The following is a 21,039-nucleotide window of genomic DNA, read 5'->3' on the forward strand; positions in this document are numbered from 1 at the left end:
ACTTACATCTTTCGACAGAAGAACACCTTGCTAAACACTCTACTTATGGTTTGGTGCACATGTGATGCCAAACAAGACTATGCCACTCCATTAACTTTTCCCTCAGTTTATTTGAGCACCGATAACCTAAAAACAGATGCCTAGAGATAAACATCAAAGCAAACCAAATGCAAATATAGCAATAAAAACAAAGTACCAATGCAGTGTAAATAATACATACAGGGTTATATCATAATATCATCAAAGCATGTTTTGCATTTAGATTATATAACAAATGCACATTAAATAAGTACTAACAGAGCTGTACATAGCTTCAAAAAATATGCATTAAATCAATGCATTATTATTATTATAATACAAATCCATGATTTAGCTTAACAGTCACAGAAAGTCTCACAAAACAGTTCTTTTTGTGTTTTGTACTCTAATCTTCAATTTGAATTTAATGTACACACCATGTTCAACAAGGCATTGACAGCAACAGTTTAAATGCAGTCAGTTGGTCAGTGCTAATATAGATAATTATGTATTTTATTATTAATGGTTAAATACATTATTAATAAATATAATAACATATAATTAAAGTAATAATAATTAAATAGTTATTTAAGCGGGCAGGGTAAAGTGTAAGGGCATTGCAGGCTAAGAGTGGGCGTTACCACAAATCAATAATTATGACATCACTGCCTAGCGTTGGCTTGGACCAGGAAGTGACGTCAAGTCTTCCACGGTGGCTCCTCTTCTTACGTGGCAACGTGTCAAGCACCCGGCGAGAGACACACTGAGCACAAAGACAGAATATTAATTAAATTCATTAATACATTTGCGTTATTGTTTCGGTTATCGATACAGTTAAAGTCCTTCTTTTAAATCATCATGGGGCTCACGATCTCATCGCTTTTTGGGAGACTTTTTGGCAAGAAACAGATGAGAATACTGATGGGTGAGTGTTAAAAAGACATTCGACTCTGTATTTCTGATATTTTTTTATGTGATAAATACATTTTTAGAAGCTAAGCATAATACTTTGTAAGTAATCATAACTTTTTTTTTAATCATTTACACGTGGTAACCAAATAGTTTATCGGGAAAATCATGGATAGTGGCTAATGTTAGCATGCTTGAGCTTGATTGAATAGCTGAAATCAAGAATAAAATCGCAATATTGAGATGAATTTGACAGCTAAGGTCTCATGTCTTGTGTATTGATTTTTCAGTGGGTTTGGACGCTGCAGGTAAAACGACAATACTGTACAAGCTTAAACTGGGAGAGATTGTCACCACTATTCCTACTATAGGTGAGATTACACCAGCATGATTGTGATTGTTCACCTCTTTCACGAAACTTTACTTTTTATTTAATTTATTACAGAAGTAGCTTATAATTAACCCTTGTGCGTCAATTTAAAAAAGTTACTCAGAGGTTCTTAGAGGACAAAAATATCCTCATCAAAAAACTGGCATATTAATATTATATATTAATATTATTTTCCACTTTCAGTGAGTTAATTTTTTTAACCAACATCAGTCCTGATGATAACTACCAAATATTCATTCATTTTCAGGATTTGCCAGTTTGTTTACATAATGCCACTGTTGTTTTTTACACACACACACACACACACACACACACACACACACACACACACTTTTCTCAATACACACATACAAAACATACAAAACACACTCTCACACCCATACCAACACCCACACAATTTTATCTGCATCATTTATTCAGCTGGCCTATTCAGTGCTCTATAATACAGCAAACAGAACATAGGGGAAAAGCATGTATTTGCTCCATAGGCTAAACATGAGGAAAATGGCGCCATCTGGTGGAAAATATTAAACATTTAAATGTTGAAGCCAGGGCTCCGAAATGAAAGCATAATATCATAGAATTCATGATTTTATGCTTTTGTGGCACTGGGATCAAATATTGCAGTTTTAATGGGTTTCAGTGGGGACATTTTTGTCCTGAAGGTCCTGAGTGGAACTATATTATGTGCACAGTGTATTATAGATGTATTATAGGATCTGAGGTTGAAATATTAAAATTCCCCCAAAAATACACACCTTTGGCAAAATGTATGCCGTTGGCATTTACACAGCCAAAATGATCGATAAAAACAAAAATGAAAAAGACAAATGTCCCGAAGGTCGCACAAGGGTTAAACATTAAATGTGATCTGATATATGAGAATTTGTTTTGTAGAGTCTGATCAGTGTCTTTAATGCCACAGCAAGCACATTTATTACTAACCTTATTATAACCAAGGCAATATATTTGATTTTATGATGTCCCTTGAATGTCTTTTTGCTGTTTCCTGAACAGGTTTCAATGTTGAGACTGTTGAATACAAGAACATCTGCTTCACCGTGTGGGATGTCGGCGGTCAGGACAAGATCCGTCCTCTCTGGAGACACTATTTTCAGAACACCCAGGTAGGATCGTGATATAGGTACAATTAGCTGGTAAAGGTGTTGTGCTGTAGTGATTCACTTGTAATATGGTGCTTTTAAATACTTTTATCCAAAGCATCTCACAGTAGTTCAGTTACAGGCACCAGAAACCACGAGCATCCTGTGTTGCCATTTTCAAATGCGAAATAGTCTCCAGTTGATTTAACCTTGATATTTCTTCTGATTGGCTATTTAAAGCATGGATTGCTGACCAGTGAGGTGCTATTTTTTTTTTGGTCTGCTGTCCAGATGACATCACAATAAAACATTTCTCGTAATTAAAGCTGTTATTTTGAAAAATAATAGTAGTGATTATTGCTAGTTGCAGAACACTGACCGTTCTGTGTCTTTATCCTCAGGGTTTGATCTTTGTAGTGGACAGTAATGACAGAGAGAGAGTGGCAGAGTCTGCAGAGGAGCTTTCGAAAATGGTAAGAATTGTTCTGTCACCCGATTTGATTTTAAGCTTTAAAACTTTATACATAGTAACAGTGTTGTATAAAGTATCCATTTGTCATACTTGAGTAAAAGTAAAGATACCTTCATGGAAATTGACTCAGTTAAAGCAGCTCATGAGAAAACGACTTAAGTATTAAGGTAACTGGTATTACATTTACATAAGTATCAAAAGTACAAGTAAATTGCATAAATTACGGAACAGTTCATTAAACCCATGGTGACTTATTTGATTGGTGGTGCTCATCATTTACTCACCCTCATGCCATCCCAGATGTGTATGACTTTCTTCTGCAGAACACAAATTAAGATTTTTAGAAGAATATTTCAGCTCTGTAGGTCCATACAATGCAAGTGAATGGTGACCAGACATTTCAAGCTACAAAAAGCACATTAAGGGAGCATAATGTGATTCATACTACTACAGTGGTTAAATCCATGTCCTCTGTAGCGATTCAGTCGGTTTTGGGTGAGAACAAACCAAATTGTAACTCATTTTCGCTGTATATCTCTAGGCACGATCATGATTTCAAGCTTGATTTCACTTCCTAGTGCTTGACGCATGCGCAGAGCCCTAGATGGCGCTATAGGAAGTGTAATCGAGCTTGAAATCCTGATCGCCAAGGAGACTGCTAATGTCAAGATTTGTAGTTGAAAAAGGAGTTATATTTTGGTCTGTTCTCACCCAAAACCAATTGGATGCGTTCAGAAGACATTGATGAAACCACTGGAGTCTTATGGATTACTCTTATGCTGCATTTATGTGCTTTTTGGAGCTTCAAAGGTCTAGCCACCATCTACTTACATTGAATTGACCTACATAACAGCAATATTCTTCTGAAAATCTTTTGTTTGTGTAATGCAGAATTGTTTAAGTCGTACACATCATGGATCGAATGAGGGTGAGAAAATGAGAGAATTTTCATTTTTAAACGAACCATCCCTTTAATGGTGCATTCAAGTCACATCAGAATAATCATATTTATGGGATGAGTGTAAATGAACACCACGGTCCATAAAAATTGGAACATTGAAGGAGGGAGTTGTGTTATTAGTAACCAGAACAGAGACTTGTGGGGGTGGGCTTTCTTCATTTGGGCCAATAAGCAACCACCCAGAACACCCTGGCAACTGCATAGCAATGTGCTGAAACACAGTTAAAACAACTTAACAGCATAGCAACAACCTGACAACCATCTAGAATACCCTGTCGACTGCAGAGCATTGTGCAAAAACACAGAAAACAACTTAGCAACAGCATAGTAACAACCTGGCAACCACATACTGTAGCAATGCACCAAAACACACAGCAGAGATCACCTTGACAACTGCATAGCATGCCCTAGCAACCATACAGAAAACCCTAGTTACCACATACTGTAGTATAAATATGCTCCAAAGCAAATATAACACTTTAGCAACCACCAGAAAACTAGTTTTGCTAATGCAAATACCATTCACATCTTCATTAAATATAAAAATAAATATTGTTGGACATTTTCATGAGCGCTGGTAATTATTCATAAACATCATACCTTGTTTAAATGTAAAATGTAAACGCATGTGATTGACTTTTATATGAACAGGTCTGCTGGAAAGGCGGGAGACTGATCGCACATAACTTCATTACTTAACAGCTTTCATAATGTTTAAGCCTAAACTTATCAAATTAATTAGTCCCAAAAAAAATGACTCACATGAGCAGTTTCTTGTCTTCCCCAGCGGAGACAGACAACAGAACATGTAATCTGGCGCACGCTTCACTTGCGATTTTTATTCAGATTCGTGATTCGCTAAACGAATCATTCAGACCGCTTTGAGTCTTTTTGTTCAGTTCAAAGGAATCAAATTTAAACTATTTGATTCAAATGATTCTTTCAACGAATCGCACATCACTATTGCCATTCTGCATGCATTTCTGCACGTACAGCTGTTATTCTTTTGCGGTGTTCAGTCGCAAAAGTAATGAAAGGGTCTGGAGAAATTTATCGGAGTAAAAGTATAAATTTTCTCTTCAAACTTTAGTGAAGTGAAAGTCCAAAGAAATATTTATACTTAAGGACAAATATTAAAAAACTGTACTTAAGTACAATAACGAAGTATTTGTACTTCATTACTATACACCTCTGCATAGTAATCTGTTTACTACTCTCAAGAGTCTTTCACCACCTTTTACTCATGCCTAAATTGAGATCAGGTTGCATGTTATATTTACATTTGCTTATAAATGGTTGGTAAATCATTTCTTATTTAGTCCTTTATTTAATCTTTATTTGAGTTCACATGCTATGCCAATCCATCATCAACAATGTCATCAATTGCTGTGAATAATACTACTTAGTTTGATTTGTTAGGTGTGGTAATTTATTATTTATTTATTTTTGCTCGGCAGCTCTTATATTTCGGATTTTAACTTGCTGTGCCCATCTTAGCCAGGACACTCCTGTAAAAGAGATTTTTAATCTCAGAGAGGTTCTCCTGGTTAAATAAAAGTTATAATAATAATTTTCACTGGCCCAACCACAAAAAATTATCCATTTTATTTTTAGCAGTTTTTTTTTTTTTTTTTTTTGTGATTTTACATTTTTTTTTATATTTAGGATTGTTAGTATTTTTCTTCTTATTATTATTCCTGTAGCTCTAAATTGCCCAATAACTCAAGATCTTCTTGGTAAAAAGTTTTGGCACATTGATACTACAGGCCAAGAGTAACTACCACACCAAAAATGGCCCAAATACGCCTATAGGTGGCGCTACAGGCCACGCCCCAATTTGTCTATTTTCAAAGTGATGCCATTTCCACCCCATAAGTCAAAAATGTCTGAAACCTGGTATATATGCTTAATTTCTCATGAGGAACAAAAAAGACTCTAGAACCCATAAAGTCCACCATGATGGATTTTCCTGTATAATTCAAAACTACAAAGATCTACTCCTCCTGAATCATAGCTCCAATTGACTTGAAACTTGGCATGTATGTGTAGGATACATGTCTTTCAATTTGATATTTAGCAAAAATGAATACAATACAAAATGGCTGAAAGGTGCACATTTATGTAAATGTCCACATTGTCTCAATATCCATATGTCCAAAAAATCTAATGCCATTTTGACTGAATGTTTTTCCCAACCTAACCGGCTTCAAGATGACATCACTCTGAAGTACTGTGCAAAATTTCACCTTGATATGTCATAAGATGACAGAATTACAGTTTACTATTATTTATCGCTAATGCTAAAATAATGCTTTACAAATCCGCTAGTCATAAAACCGATACTTTAAATCAATCACCAGTTCATATGAAGACTCTTGCAAAGTTTAATAACAAATTAATGAAATGTTGTGTACATGTGTGAAGTACATGTCTCTACCATGTCAATTTCTACATAACTTGCATTTTTGAGGAGGAATCCGCATTGCTGCTTGCAGCTTTAATTATTTTTGTATTTTATAGATTGTATTGTATAACCTCATGAGAGCTATACATTTATGAATGCACTTTTGTTGGAAAAAATTTAGGGTTCCCACGATCATGGCTATCCAGGAAATATTATGGAGTATTAAAATTGTGTCATGGAAATTTCTATAGTTAATATACATATTTCTAGTTACGCTGATCTAAAATATTTAATCACCCGAAAATATCTCTTTGTGAAATGGTTCACAAATCAGTCTTAATGATTTTTTTTAGCAAATCAGTCTGAATCAAAATGATTTTATAAAATCAATTTCCAGAAATCGCAAACAACTGGAAAAGTCTGGGGACAATATAGAAAAGTCTTGGAATATCATTGGTCAGAAAGGGTGGGAAACCTGAAATCATGATTCATTTTTCAAACCATCTCAAGTCATTCTCACAATTTCGATAAAACCTCATCTATGTTAGCCAGCTAGATAAATCAGCAGAATTTGCAACAACAATACTTAATACTTAACATATAATCAAAAATATTAAAAGTTTAAGTGTGCAAGGCATAAAAGCACATGTACAAGAGCAATGAATGTAATATTTAGTGACAATGCAGCACTGGTCTGATTGGGCGAGTGACATTCCTGTCAGCTGGCCGAAACTCTTCAAAAGTCCTTTTTGTTAAGGCCTGTAATGTATAAAGATGTCCTGAAATCACACTATTACCATTCAGGTAGTCCAGCCTCATGACTGTTGCTTTTTTCTCTATGCAGTTACAGGAAGATGAACTGAGGGACGCCGTGTTGCTGGTTTTCGCTAACAAACAGGATCTACCTAACGCCATGGCTGTCAGTGAACTCACAGACAAACTGGGTCTGCAGAGTCTACGCAGCAGAACGGTACATGCACATTACGTGAATGAATCCAGCATGCACTTGCTTAAATTTTGACCATGTTTATATGGATGTCATTCTAGTTAAGCCTTTGTTGGAAAAAATTTGCATGCTTCAAAGCAATTGGAATATTCCTGTATACATGCAATCCACAGATTCTGAATAAACCAAGACATTGAGCCCGTTTGCATGCACACCATTACGGTGATATTTCCCAAAAAATTGCTTATTTAAAAAATCTGACAAAGCAGGAATTGTTTGAAATAATCTCATGCACATAACAATTGCAGACATGGGATTAGCCAGTAAGAATGCCGGTAAAGGTGTTTTACATGCAGCGTGAAATCGGGGTAATGGGTAAAAATCTAGCTGTGTCGATCGGTTTATTCTTTAGCCATGTATGACTTTACACTGATAAAGGAAAGTCGTTTAATGCATTTACATGAGCACACACGTTGTCGGCTTATTAAGCATAATTGGTGTAAGAGCATGCATGTAAATGCGCTCATTCATGTTTTTCCCATGTTCGCCCTTTGCAATTTATTACGCTGCATTTTATTAATTTTGGACCGTAATTTACTAAATTCCAATTAACTGTCGATTATTTTAATAATCGATTAATCGTTGATTATTTCTTCGATTAATTGGGAAAAAAATATTTTTTCCCTTGTATTTTATTAAAATGATTTATATTATTTTTTATTAAAAAAATAAATAAAAAATGAGAAAACAGAAATGATAAAGGGTGTATGCAAAACATGCAAAACTGTACTACAAAAAGTACCATTCATTAAAGAGTCAAATGATCCATCGGGGATGGAGTGAGACTAAAAATCAGCCCAGCAGAGGACAATGGAGACACCAGAATAGAAATATTCATATTTCTTCCCAGCTGAAAAATACGTAATTATGTAATTATGATAGATATGCTTGAACACAGTCACTGATTACATACATCTTAAGTATTTTAAATTAATATTGTAAGTTTTAAAATATTATGGTCGCTGATTACATGTTACTAAACTATTCTTTTCAAAGATGTATTTTAATGGTAATGTATGCTTATCCAGTATAATAATGTTTGCCATAGTATAAATTTACTGGTGGAAATAGACATTGCATTCGGCACTATCAGGACTGTCATATCAGGACCCTTATATTATTATTATTATACATTTTATTCAGCATTCTAATACAGTTTAATAAGTAAACACAGTGCAGATTCACTCTTGTGCTGAAGTCGCATCATTGCTCATTATGATACATGCACTTACATGATGAGGGGAAACCATCTAAAACTCAAAACACAAACAAAATGATTGTGCTTGCTTTCTCTGTTACGATTGGGTTGATTGACGCGGATGCACGTGCTCGCTTGCTCAGTGAAGTTTAACGGAGACTCGCTTGTGGTAAAGACAAACCATTTTGTGATATGGAAATTTGTAACATTTATACATTATAAAACATAGAAAATAGCAGTAAAATGTAAGTTATGCGCTGGAGAGAAACAACATCAAATGGCACAATCACTCTTTCAATACACCTGATGCAGCAACCGCTCCACATTACACTGTGTACTTATTATGATCTTCTTGGAAGTGTTTATAAAGTGTTCTCGTGCGCCGGACAACTTGGGTTGTGTTTTTTTCTGCTTGAAGTTTCTCTGTTGATTTTCAAGTGAGTTTTCATGCAACGCATTTTTCACCGGGCTGTAAAGTGATGTCACTGACGGAGCCTCTCTGTGCTCGCCACACATCCAACTAATCGATAATAAAGTTGGTTGTTGATTTTCCTTATCGATAATTATCGATTTTATCAATTAGCTGTTGCAGCCCTAATTGGAAGTATTTGACATAAAAACACCGCATGCTATATCTTTCGTATATGTGATTAGAAAACAGATGCCCTCATGATGTGATGAAAATGCCCCTGAAACTCAAACCCAGGAGGCAAATATTGCGCCATAATGAAAAGGTTAATTTACATGACACTGGTCTGTATCTAATACTACCCAGAATTACTTCTGTTTGGACATGCGGAGATATGCATGAATGTTCTGTTACAGTGGATATTCTGAATAAGACCCAAAATTCTGATTAATACAGGCGTGCACCAGTTGACTTATTCAGATTCTAGAAACTGTAATTCTGGTTTAATCCGGTAATGGCAATCAGTTTTAATGCATTTCTATAACGTTTACGTAATCAGAATATGACCAAATTCAGGTTCATTTTGGAATATTCTTATGCATGCAAATGCATTTTGCCTTTGATTAAATATCCCTCTGTCTTTTCTCCGCAGTGGTATGTTCAAGCAACCTGTGCTACACAAGGCACTGGACTCTATGAAGGACTGGACTGGTTATCAAACGAGCTCTCCAAACGCTAGCGTGCCGGCCGGTGGAGGAGAGATGCACGTGAACTTTAGAATGACAGAGGGTATCAGCTTATATACTCTGTCCTCAAGAACTTGTGTGTGTGTGTTTGGGATGTACAGGTGTGGAGGAGCTATCAAGTGTTCAGCATCACTCTAATCTATCTGTCTTTTTCTATGCTGTATTCCTTCTAATGTTCTTTTAATTTTTTTCCTTTATAAATCTTGATTGTTTTCTATGACTGTTAAAACCCATGCTTAAATTGCACGTTTACTTGATAACTATGAGAGCATTATGGCACAAGAAAGAGGAAGTTTGGGTGGAATTCTTGGTAGAGGGGACAGTATCACGCAAGTTTGGAGTAGAGTAACTGCTCCCGGTTGCAGTGCTGCCTAACCGGACTCTTCCGAGTTTCAGGACCCGCTGCTCTATGAACATTCCATTTCATGGCAGGTAATTTTACTCTAGTGGGTTGTTTTGCAAAGCCTCACATTAACTTATGTTGCAAAAGGTTCTTGAAAGGATAGTTCACTCTGGAAATGAAAATTCTGCCATCAGTTTGTCACCCTCATGTTTTTCTAAATCCAAAGTGTCCCGTATGAGTAAATGATGACAGATTTATTTATTTATTTATTTTTATTTTGAGTGAACTATCCCTTGAATTCATGTTGCAAAAGGGTCATTCCAGGGTCTTTACCACCAACTGATTCTTTGATGTTTGGAACATAATGGTACATGAAGTATTGACAGCAATATGGAACCATCCAATTGACCTCCTGTGTTGTCAAATGCCTCCATTGAACAAAATGTTAGTAAATGTTTTATTTGAAAGCATTTGAACAGCTCAGAGTACCTTGAATTTTCTGAGGTTTGACGTCATTGCATGTTTGGGATTGGACGGGGATGAACCGTTCCAAAATCCCAGAATTCTGGACAATGCAGCTTCAATCTGCTCCATATGTCTTTTCTTTTCATACTTGTTAAAAGGATGGATGCATGTTGGCACCTTGGGAAGGTGCATTGGGTAAGAAATTTTGTATGGACACTCCAATAAGGCCCTTGTTTCTGGTCAAGCTGAGCCAAAAGAGGGTTGTTGTGATCTTCTGCATTTCCCCATGCTGGCGTTTGCCCTACCTTTGCTCGAACTGTGCCACAAGGTCCACCCCTGTGAGAGAATAAAGACTGATCAAAATAAAATGGACCGCTTGAATTCTCAAATTTTGTTTTTTTTATTACATTTGTTTTGTATGCATTGGATGTGAAATATTGATTGGGTTAATTGATTTTCACTGGTAAGATTAGTTGCCTTTCAAAAGGGCTTTTCATGCCCAAAGACCTTAAAGGAATATTCCGGGTGTAATACAAGCTGAGCTCAATCAACTGCATTTGTGGCGTAATGTTGATTACGTTTTAAAAACGAAGCAAAAATCAGGTTACAGTGAGGCACTTACAATGGAAGTGAATGGGGCCAATTTTTGGAGGGCTTAAAGGCAGAAATGTGAAGCTTATAATTATATAAAAGTATTTACTTTAATTCTTCTGTTAAAACTCGTGTATTATATGAGCTGTAAAGTTGTATACATCATTTTTACGGTCGTTTTAGGGTTTACTGCGTTATGCTGTCATGGCAACAAGTTTGATATAACTTTACACAGAACAGGTTAGTAAGCGATGTTATCACACTAAAATGTTAACGTGCATATACTTGTAGCTATACTTTTGAAAATGTATTTTATTTTTTACGGATTTGCCCCATTGACTTCCATTGTAAATGCCTCACTGTAACCTCGATTTTTGCTTTTTCTGAAAGAAAAGGAGGGACAAGTCAAAATCAGTTTTTGTGGTAATCAACACAATGCCACAAATGCTGTCGATTGACCTTAACTTGCATTGAACCCGGAGTATTTCTTTATAGGCTGCATTATTGCATATGTTTACAGTGGGTAATTGAATATGAAAATGGCCTCTTAAATTACACAGTAAGTCTGCTAGATTTTAATGCCCTCATAGTCTTCCAAATAACCTAAAAAAAAAAAAAGCATTTTAAATTAGCTTTTAATGCTTTTAATTTGCATCTTATGCTGCTTTCTAATTCATATTCAATACAAATGTGTTTGAAATCCCCTTACATTGCTTCACATAAAGTTGATTATTTGCATGTTCAAAATGGTTTCTAAATGTTTAAAATGCAGTTTTAAAACAGTTTGATGAAGTTATTGGAGTTTCAGCACCGACACAATACATTCCAGAACATCTGAAAAATTGTAAATTATATTTTAAGAAAAACAGTTTTGTAATGTCATTGAAAAATGATGCAACAGAGTGTCACTCAAAATGACTGTAGTGATCACTATGGCAGAAGAGTGAGCTGTTTTATGCACATATACGCTTACAGTATTTGGACAATGAAAAATGTGCTGTTGTCTGGCTTTTTTTATTTTATATAGCATAACATGTCCTTTAAAGATGCACTGGATTACAGTAATCTTAATTCTCATGGGCTCAAAGGTGCACTCTGTAATTTTTTCTTCATTAAAAAAGGTTTTACTCAAAAATAAATGAGTCATTTTTAAACATATGCAAAAAATCATTATCACTCACATGAAATGAAGACACCAGTCATATTAATAATCTCATGAAAGCTGTTTTATTCTACATGGAGAGGGTCCCCTCATGGGGGCTGCCATGTTTGAGTCACATGACCAGTTTAATACTACTCGTTTAATCTCAGTAACCACCCTGCTATTGGACACTTACTCTTGGATTAAATTAATCATGGCTGACGGTGAGTAGTGAATTTCTACATTGGCACTGATAACAAAACTATTGTGTTTGAATGACGCTGCATCCATGCCACTAGGTGTCAGTGTAAGTCCCAGACCTCATGTTAAACATGACTGCATGCACCTTTAAAGAGGACATTACATTGAAAAACATGAACTCCTCACAAAACCATCAGGTTATAGTGACTCCTGGACTCTAATATTGATTCCCACAAATAAAATGACGTGTTATACAAAAATTGCTCTTCGTATTTATCCAGTCAAATATTTTGTGTTTTATTGAATTATTATAGACGAGGATATAAATGGTCTAAATTGCAAGAACAAACCAAAAACATTAGAACATACATTTTGGCACTGTTCAAACTTTCTGGATCGATGGTATATTTTAAAAACTGCTGAAATTGCACTTCATTTGAAAGTGATTCATGCTGTGCTAGATTTAGACACTTATGGCCATGATCCCAAGACTGAATAATTATTCTAGCACTTTAAAAACATAATGAACAGTGTTGTGTAAGTTACCCTAAAAAAAAAGTAATTAATTACTAACTACTAATTACATCTACAGTGTAATTAGATTACTCTGTCTGAAAAGTAATTGCATTATTTATTACTTTCTAAAACCCTGATAAACCTCGACCAGATGTTTCAAATAAATCATATAAAATCACATAAATTAATCATGAACTGGCCAAAGAATTTAAGAGGGAGGCGTTAAATTAGAAAACATACATTTTAGCATTAGATGTTAAATTTCTATTTTAAATTCACTTCTGTTTTATATAGAATTGTTCTAGAGTCTATAAAATATTTAACACAATTACATCAGAAGTAAGTGTAATTAAATAACTGAAAAATTAAGAGTAATCCCTTACTTTACTTTTATCAATGAAAAAGTTATTTAATTACAGTAATGAATTACTTAGTAATGCATTACACCCAACACTGGTAATGAAACGTTGCTGATAGCCCAGATTATGTATAAGAACCAGGTACCTTGCCTTTAAAATTTTAATAGTAAAGGGCATTTTTATATATTCATTTTTAAACAGTTTTGAGTGTCCTTTGTACTAATGTGCTGTTATAATAATTGTTAAAATAAAAATCTGTACAATCTTAAAAGCCCGACGCCGGAAATGACGTCATATCTTCCACGGCGGCCTTGACTTGGCATTGCGCATGCGTACAGCCCATACAGTTTCCTGACACTCCGACGAGCATCACACCGAGAAAAAAAAACTTTAAACTGTAGGAATAATCTCGTAGTTTTAGGCGATTTTACTGCTTCATCATGGGATTGACCATGTCGTCGCTGTTCAGCAGGCTGTTCGGAAAGAAACAGATGAGAATTCTCATGGGTGAGTACTAAATCAACTTTCACAATTATATGTAGACATAGAACAAAGTCGAGTGAGCATTTCTTTACCTGCTAATCATGACACTGTTGCTGAAATGAACCCACAATCTTTGAATAAATGAGTTTGATGAGTTCAGTGTACTGTCAATTCATGAGAAGGAATGAATTAGCCACAGACAGCTTTATTTAGTTTAGATTCTTGTAAAGTATACCATGTAATTTGGAATAATATTTTCTAGTGTAGTGTAATTTGGTATATCTTAGTATCGATTTATATTACAATATATATTATGGTATATACAGCATATTTTTTGTGTAATGTAGTATGGTATGTCTTACTGTCAGTGTTGTGTGTAATGCATTACTAAGTAATTATTTACTGTAATTAAATTACTTTTTCATTGATAAAAGTAAAGTAAGGGATTACTCTTAATTTTTAAGTAATTTAATTTCAGTTACTTCTAATGTAATTGCATTAAATACTGTATAGACTCTAGAACAATTCTATATAAAACAATAGGGAATTTAAAATCAAAATTTAATGTTTAATGTTAAAATGTATGTTTTCTAATTTAACGCCGCCCCCTTAAATTCGTTGGCCAGTTCATGAATAATTTATTTGAAAGAATTAAAAGAACAGTTTCATGTCTATCCTTGTATTTTTTGTTTTTTGTTGGATTTTTCCCCCTTTTCACCCAATGCGCTTTTAAGTCCTCATGGTCACGTAGTGATTCGCCTCAATCCGGGTGGCGGAGGACGAATCCCAGTTGCCTCCACATCTGAGACCATCAACCCACGCATCTTATCACGTGACTTGTTGAACGCGTTGCCACGGAGACATAGTGCATGTGGAGGCTTCACGCCACCCACCGCGGCATCCACGCTCAACTCACCACGCGCCCCATCGAGAACAAACCACATTATAGCGACCACGAGCAGGTTACCCCATGTGACTCTACCCTCCCTAGCAACCGGGCCAATTTGGTTGCTTAGGATACCTGACTGGAGTCACTCAGCACGCCCTGGGATGCGAACTAGCGAACTGGTAGCCAGCGTCTTTTACCACTGAGCTACCAAGGCCCCCTATCCTTGTATTTTTCGTCTGGTCGAGGATGATCAGGGTTTTAGAATGTAATTAGTAATAAGTAATGCAATTACTTTTCAGACAGAGTAATTAGTACAGTAATCTAATTACACTGTAGATGTAATTAGTAGTTATTAATTACTTTTTTAAGAGTAACTTACACAACACTGCTTGCTGTCGATTTATAATATGCACTGTAATATATTCTAGTATGGTGTAGTTTATGATGTAGTATGCTATGTCTTAGTGGCATTTTATATTATAATTATTTCAAAATAATTTAGATTCTACTGTAGTGTACTTGTATACATTTCTATTCTAGAATGTGCAGTTTATTTAGCATAGTACTTAAAACTGACCGTGACCCATTTCAATTCTAGTGAGACTTTTCTAGTTTAAAGCGTTACAGAGGAAGTCAAGTCAAACCTCTCAAACAGTGCGCTGCCCTGACATGCCAAACAGCACTGAGGAGGAAAAGAGCAACACTGTGTTATGCACTAAAAAATAAAATCTAATCTTTACACATCATCACCTTTACCAAGTTTTTACATGAGTAAAAGTAACTGTTATATTTTGACAAATTTTATAGTTTCCTATGAAATAATCTAAAGGTAGAATCTATTAGACCTCATTTTATATCAACAGTGGCAGTTGTAGTTAAAGCTTCAAGATGTGTTTCAGCTAGTACTTATTTTTTCATAAATACTATAATTTATTATTATTATTACTACTATTATTTAAGACTAGCTACACTGACCTAACCATGGTAATGAGGAGCCTTTCCACCTGTGTAATATGTATGTTCTGTTTGAATGATGTACGGGATAATAATGGGCTCATATAAATAAATATGCTCTTCAATTATTAAAAGTGGGGAGAGAAAACTTCCTGTCGCTTTTGTTGTTGATGTCAACAACTAAAATAATGTCACTTGATGCATGCCCTTGTACTTGAAAACCATGAACAGAACTATGCAAGATAAAAGGAAATGCGACCCAGGATACATTAAATACAGGTTACGTTTTTACTATAGTGGGTCGCCACTCGCCACTTGATTTCCAATGTACAATCTGGGTCCCGAAGCAAAACCAGTTGAGAACCACTGGGCTAGGTTTTATTCAGAAAGTTCACTAGGATTTTGTATTTTTTGAATTTCTATCAAATATCAGATTCAAGGATCTTTTATAGTTTTTATTGCAATGTTGTAAGAAGTTTATGTGTTTATTGTTTATTTTGTTTTCTTAAACATTGATCTTGTCACGAAAATAGCCTTGGATCTGATATGGCATTAAAAATATAATAAATTAATAAATAAACTTTTCTAGTGTTATTACACATAGCTAGATGGCATAGTTTAAATGTAGAATATATAAACTAGTGATATATATCTTTAGCATATATTCTAGGTTAATGTAGTGCAAGTTTCGATTCTAGTTTATTTTTTTTATTTTTTTTTCCCCAATTTGGAACGCCCAATTCCCAATGTGCTCTAAGTCCTCGTGGTGGCGTAGTGACTCGCCTCTGAGGATGAATCTCAGTTGCCTCTGCGTCTGAGACCGTCAATCCCCACATCTTATCATGTGACTTGTTGAGCGCGTTACCGTGGAGACATAGTACGTGTGGAGGCTTCACGCTGTTCTCCGTGGCATCCACGCACAACTCGCCGCGCGCCCCACCGAGAGCGAACCACATTATACTGACCACGAGGAGGTTAACCCAACGTTACTCTACCCTCCCTAGTAACCGGGCCAATTTGGTTGCTTAGGAGACCTGGCTGGAGTCACTCAGCACACCCTGGATTCGAACTCGCGACTCCAGGTGTGGTAGTCAGCGTCAATACTCGCTGAGATACCCAGGTCCCCTACTATTCTAGTTTATAATGTAATATACTTTAATATAATCATAGTGTACATTTCTATTCTATTATAGTTTTGTATAATTTATTTACCAGCACAGGACAGTGTCGTTTATGTTCCATCCGAAACTAGTTCAGAGGTTTATTTATTTCCTATTATGTGTCTTTGTTGTTTTACAGTGGGACTGGATGCTGCTGGCAAAACCACTATATTGTACAAACTGAAACTTGGAGAAATTGTGACCACCATTCCTACCATAGGTAAAAATATGGGACTGTGTTGAGTGAAATATCAAAACTCTTTCTTTAATGTTTGACTTTATGAACTTGTACTCATAGCAGTTTTATGCAGTCACTCGAAGTTTAAGGTCATTACCTTGTGTTGACTTCTGAGCAACAGTCACATGAATGCCCTATACTCTCTCAGCATTGTGTAGCAACATCTAATAGTGGCACTTTGGTCCTCCTCTATTATGTTACAACATCCTCTGTCTGTCATCATACGTGTGGTCTCCATGATTGCCTGATGGTTTTTCTTACACCAGTAAAGTGTTTCCTAATGAGGAGATTGGAGAATTTCCACTATTGTACAGAGTTTAGTTACATTTCTGAGAACTGTGTTTCTATTGGTCAGGTTTTAATGTAGAGACTGTTGAATACAAGAACATCTGCTTCACCGTGTGGGATGTCGGTGGCCAGGACAAAATTCGTCCTCTCTGGAGACACTATTTTCAGAACACCCAGGTAGGAAAATATAAGCAAGTAAAACTAAATATGTTAAATATTTCTCTCCATGCTTACTTTGGAAACAACACAGAGGACTTCAGCTAAAAGTAATAAATCCTGATAGTGGTGCGCCAGTGTTTTGGGTGATCCCATCACAAATGGTCAGTTCTGAATACAGGTCTAAAACATTTTGTGATGGGAGCACAAAAACCACATACAGAGGTAGTCAAATACATATGTGACAACATCGCATTTGAGGTGTAAACGCTAATCCATCCAGAGGCGTGTCTTGAACCTCAGTGAAGCAGCACCCCTCACCTGTCAATCAACCGCTTTAAAAGGGAATAACCGACCGATCAGAAACAGAGAACCAGTGTCAATTTTGGCCTTGTTTGTAATTAACTTCTGTTATCTTTACTTTTAATTACGGTATTATAGTCCTGTAATTTTATATATATATATATATATATATATATACACCGATCAGCCACAGCATTAAAACCACCTGTCTAATATTGTGTAGGTCCCCCTTGTGCCGCCAAAACAGCGCCAACCCACATCTCAGAACAGCATTCAGAGATGATATTCTTCTCTCCACAATTGTACAGAGTGGTTATCTGAGTTACCGTAGACTTTGTCAGTTTGAACCAGTCTGGCCATTCTCTGTTGACCTCTCTCATCAACAAGGCGTTTCTGTCCACAGAACTGCCGCTTACTGGATGTTTTTTGTTTTTGGTGCCATTCGGAGTAAATTCTAGAGACTGTTGTGTGTGAAAATCCCAGAAATACTCAAACCAGCCCATCTGGCACCAACAATGATGCCACTGTCCAAATCACTGAGATCACATTTTCCCCCATTCTGATGGTTGATGTGAACATTAACTGATGCTCCTGACCCGTATCTGCATGATTTTATGCACTGCACTACTGCCACATGATTGGCTGATTAGATAATCGCATGGATGATTGTTGGTGCCAGATGGGCTGGTTTGAGTATTTCTGTAGCTGCTGATCTCCTGGGATTTACACACAAAACATACTGTGTTTAAATCCTCCAAAAATTAGCCCCTATTCACTTCTATTGTAAGTGTCTCACTTGCATTTTTAAAATCTGAAGTTCTGTTGCAGTAAAATGCATAAAAAAAACCAATTGAAAAACAGCGCATACGCATGCAAAAACGTGTTCGTTGTTAACAGTCCCTAAATCTTCAGTTCATACGAGTCCGTGAGTGAGAGTGTGTGCGAAACAATAAAAAAAAAGTTGTTAAAATAAAAAATATTATATTATGTATTGTATAAAATTAAAGCAGACCTCTAGAAGAGAGTACTTTAACATAAATACTTCTTAACATTTTAAACTGACATGCATCACCTTTAAAGAGAAGTCTAGCCATATTGTCTATTTTTAGCTGTTTCCGTAGTGCAGTTATTCTAGTCTATGCATAGACTGATGGCTCGTTCTGTGTCTTTATCCTCAGGGTTTGATCTTTGTAGTGGACAGTAATGACAGAGAGAGAGTGGCAGAGTCTGCAGAGGAGCTTTCGAAAATGGTAAGCACTTGGCATTCTGATTTTGTGGTCTCCTCGAACACTAGCAGTGTCATGTCATGGAGTAAGACATTTGAGGCAGTGTTGTATTTTGAAATGATTTTGTTTGGTTGCATAGTGCGGTTAAGTTACCTCATCAGTATCTTTTCCTGTGTGTGTGTGTCTGTGCAGTTACAGGAAGATGAACTGAGGGACGCCGTGTTGCTAGTTTTCGCTAACAAACAGGATCTGCCTAACGCCATGGCTGTCAGTGAGCTCACAGACAAACTGGGTCTGCAGAGTCTACGCAGCAGAACGGTACATGCACACTTGCGTATATAAATGATCCCTGTATGGATGGGAGTTATAAGAAATTGAACAAATTCTGATTCCAGTTCCTGTTCCTTTAATGATTACAGTAACAGTTCTTTTACTTCACCTACTTTTGTGCCCAACAAAAACAAGATTTTCATTTTAAGTGTTCACGAGTCGAACATCTATAGCATTAAAATGGTCAAAGCATTGTCTATTTTTAGAATGGCAGCACGGAAGAACTATTGACAAAAGTTCATAAATGTATGGCTCTTGATTCCCAACCCTATTTTATGTTTGATTTAATGTCTTTGCAGTGGTATGTTCAAGCAACCTGTGCTACACAAGGCACTGGACTCTATGAAGGACTGGACTGGTTATCAAACGAGCTCTCCAAACGCTAGCGTGCCTGTTGTGAGGCGAGAGATGGTGTGTACGAACCAATGGGACGGCTAAAGATTCCTCATAGAATTTAAGTGTATGACACAACTGGAAGCTGGGAAGGAAACATCAAACACGCACCTGTCTTAGCTTTCCTTTTCTACAGTATATATTCTTCTGCCCAAGTTTATCTTTCTTTTTCAGTTTCAAAAGCACAACTTTTTTTTTGTATTGCAGAGAGGAAAAATATTTTCAAAGACCCTTTTTCTCTTCTGCTCTTTCAGTTTCTTAGAATGGCCTCTGCAAAACCAAAAACATTGTTTTTGGTTTAGCTTTAGTATCTTGAAGTGTTTATTTTAGTGTGTATTTGAGATCTACAGATAAAGAGCCTGTGTTCAAGCTTACTGAAGATTTTGGGGGTTGCTAAAACACACAAAACTGGATTAAAAATGGGGAGGGGTCATTCGGAAGAACAAAGCCATGCCTACTCATTCAATCTCTATTGATGTGCAACATTTTAAAGATTGTTACATTGCTTTATCCACTAAATGGCTTGGAGTCGCATGTGGTCCTTCTAAACATTCTCTTTGACTGTGCATGAATCTTCTTGAATTTATTTCATTCTGGATCTTGTTTGACATTCCCCACATCAACAGCACATGGCACGAAAAGTTTAATGTCATAGAATTTTTCTTTTCAGATTTTTTTTTTTTCTTGTGGCAAATGTTGAAATGTTTAAAGGGAGCATAATGCTCTAATGCCACAATAACGCATTTATACCACAGTCTCTTTTGAAGCTCTTTCCATTGTAATTTAAAGTTGAAATTAACGTGTTTTATGTTTGTTATGCCATTGGGAAAATGCTGATGAGTTTTTGCTCAAGCGTGTTACTTGAGCTTATTGTTATTTGTGACAGAATTGGACTCCTGAATGTTGATTTAATGTACTGATGAATTCCATGTCTGGTTGAAATGGTTTGCTTCCCAAAACTGGTGTGTAAGAGATACAATCTATTTTACCCTAATTATCATGACAAATTTGTGTATTATATGTAAGATATTGTTTTAGAATAAAACATAATCGTGAACTTATCGTTGTGTTCATGGTGATGAAAATGGTCAATTAACCTATTTGCTCCTCAATTGCATACTTTAAATTCACACTTTTTGGAAAAATATGGAGGACCAAAAAGTAACTTCTAGAAACCTGCCCATAATGTGAATTGTTTATAAACTTACATTTTACATTTACATTTATGCATTTGGCAGACGCTTTTATCCAAAGCAACTTACAGTGCACTTATTACAGGGACAATCCCCCTGGAGCAACCTGGCATTAAGTGCCTTGCTCAAGGACACGATGGTGGTGGCTGTGGGGATTGAACCTGCAACCAGTTCAGTGCTTTAGTCCACAACG

General features: G+C 36.0%; 2 protein-coding genes across 2 annotated transcripts; both read left to right on the forward strand.

Annotated features, from left to right (window-relative positions):
• Positions 1-738: 738 nt before the first annotated feature.
• On the forward strand, positions 739-12,143 carry LOC127416873 (ADP-ribosylation factor 4-like). The gene is made up of 6 exons (XM_051656458.1): positions 739-943; positions 1,218-1,298; positions 2,336-2,445; positions 2,823-2,894; positions 7,103-7,228; positions 9,524-12,143. The coding sequence occupies exons 1-6, from the start codon at positions 877-879 to the stop codon at positions 9,608-9,610; spliced, it is 543 nt and encodes a 180-aa protein (XP_051512418.1). The 5' UTR covers positions 739-876; the 3' UTR covers positions 9,611-12,143.
• A 1,421-nt stretch (positions 12,144-13,564) lies between these two features.
• On the forward strand, positions 13,565-20,714 carry LOC127416872 (ADP-ribosylation factor 4). The gene is made up of 6 exons (XM_051656457.1): positions 13,565-13,740; positions 16,859-16,939; positions 17,313-17,422; positions 18,883-18,954; positions 19,123-19,248; positions 19,560-20,714. The coding sequence occupies exons 1-6, from the start codon at positions 13,674-13,676 to the stop codon at positions 19,644-19,646; spliced, it is 543 nt and encodes a 180-aa protein (XP_051512417.1). The 5' UTR covers positions 13,565-13,673; the 3' UTR covers positions 19,647-20,714.
• The last annotated feature ends 325 nt before the right edge of the window (positions 20,715-21,039 follow it).

The sequence above is a fragment of the Myxocyprinus asiaticus genome, chromosome 26 (genome assembly GCF_019703515.2).
Source record: "Myxocyprinus asiaticus isolate MX2 ecotype Aquarium Trade chromosome 26, UBuf_Myxa_2, whole genome shotgun sequence".
NCBI classification, from domain to species: domain Eukaryota; kingdom Metazoa; phylum Chordata; class Actinopteri; order Cypriniformes; family Catostomidae; genus Myxocyprinus; species Myxocyprinus asiaticus.

Bases quoted from the DNA above. Each gene is read 5' to 3' on its own strand.
- LOC127416873 (XM_051656458.1), top strand. From the start codon at position 877: ATGGGGCTCACGATCTCATCGCTTTTTGGGAGACTTTTTGGCAAGAAA. The intron at 1,299-2,335 runs GTGAGATTACAC...TTTCCTGAACAG, and splicing joins CACCACTATTCCTACTATAG to GTTTCAATGTTGAGACTGTT. The intron at 2,446-2,822 runs GTAGGATCGTGA...CTTTATCCTCAG, and splicing joins ACTATTTTCAGAACACCCAG to GGTTTGATCTTTGTAGTGGA.
- LOC127416872 (XM_051656457.1), top strand. From the start codon at position 13,674: ATGGGATTGACCATGTCGTCGCTGTTCAGCAGGCTGTTCGGAAAGAAA. The intron at 13,741-16,858 runs GTGAGTACTAAA...GTTGTTTTACAG, and splicing joins ACAGATGAGAATTCTCATGG to TGGGACTGGATGCTGCTGGC. The intron at 17,423-18,882 runs GTAGGAAAATAT...CTTTATCCTCAG, and splicing joins ACTATTTTCAGAACACCCAG to GGTTTGATCTTTGTAGTGGA.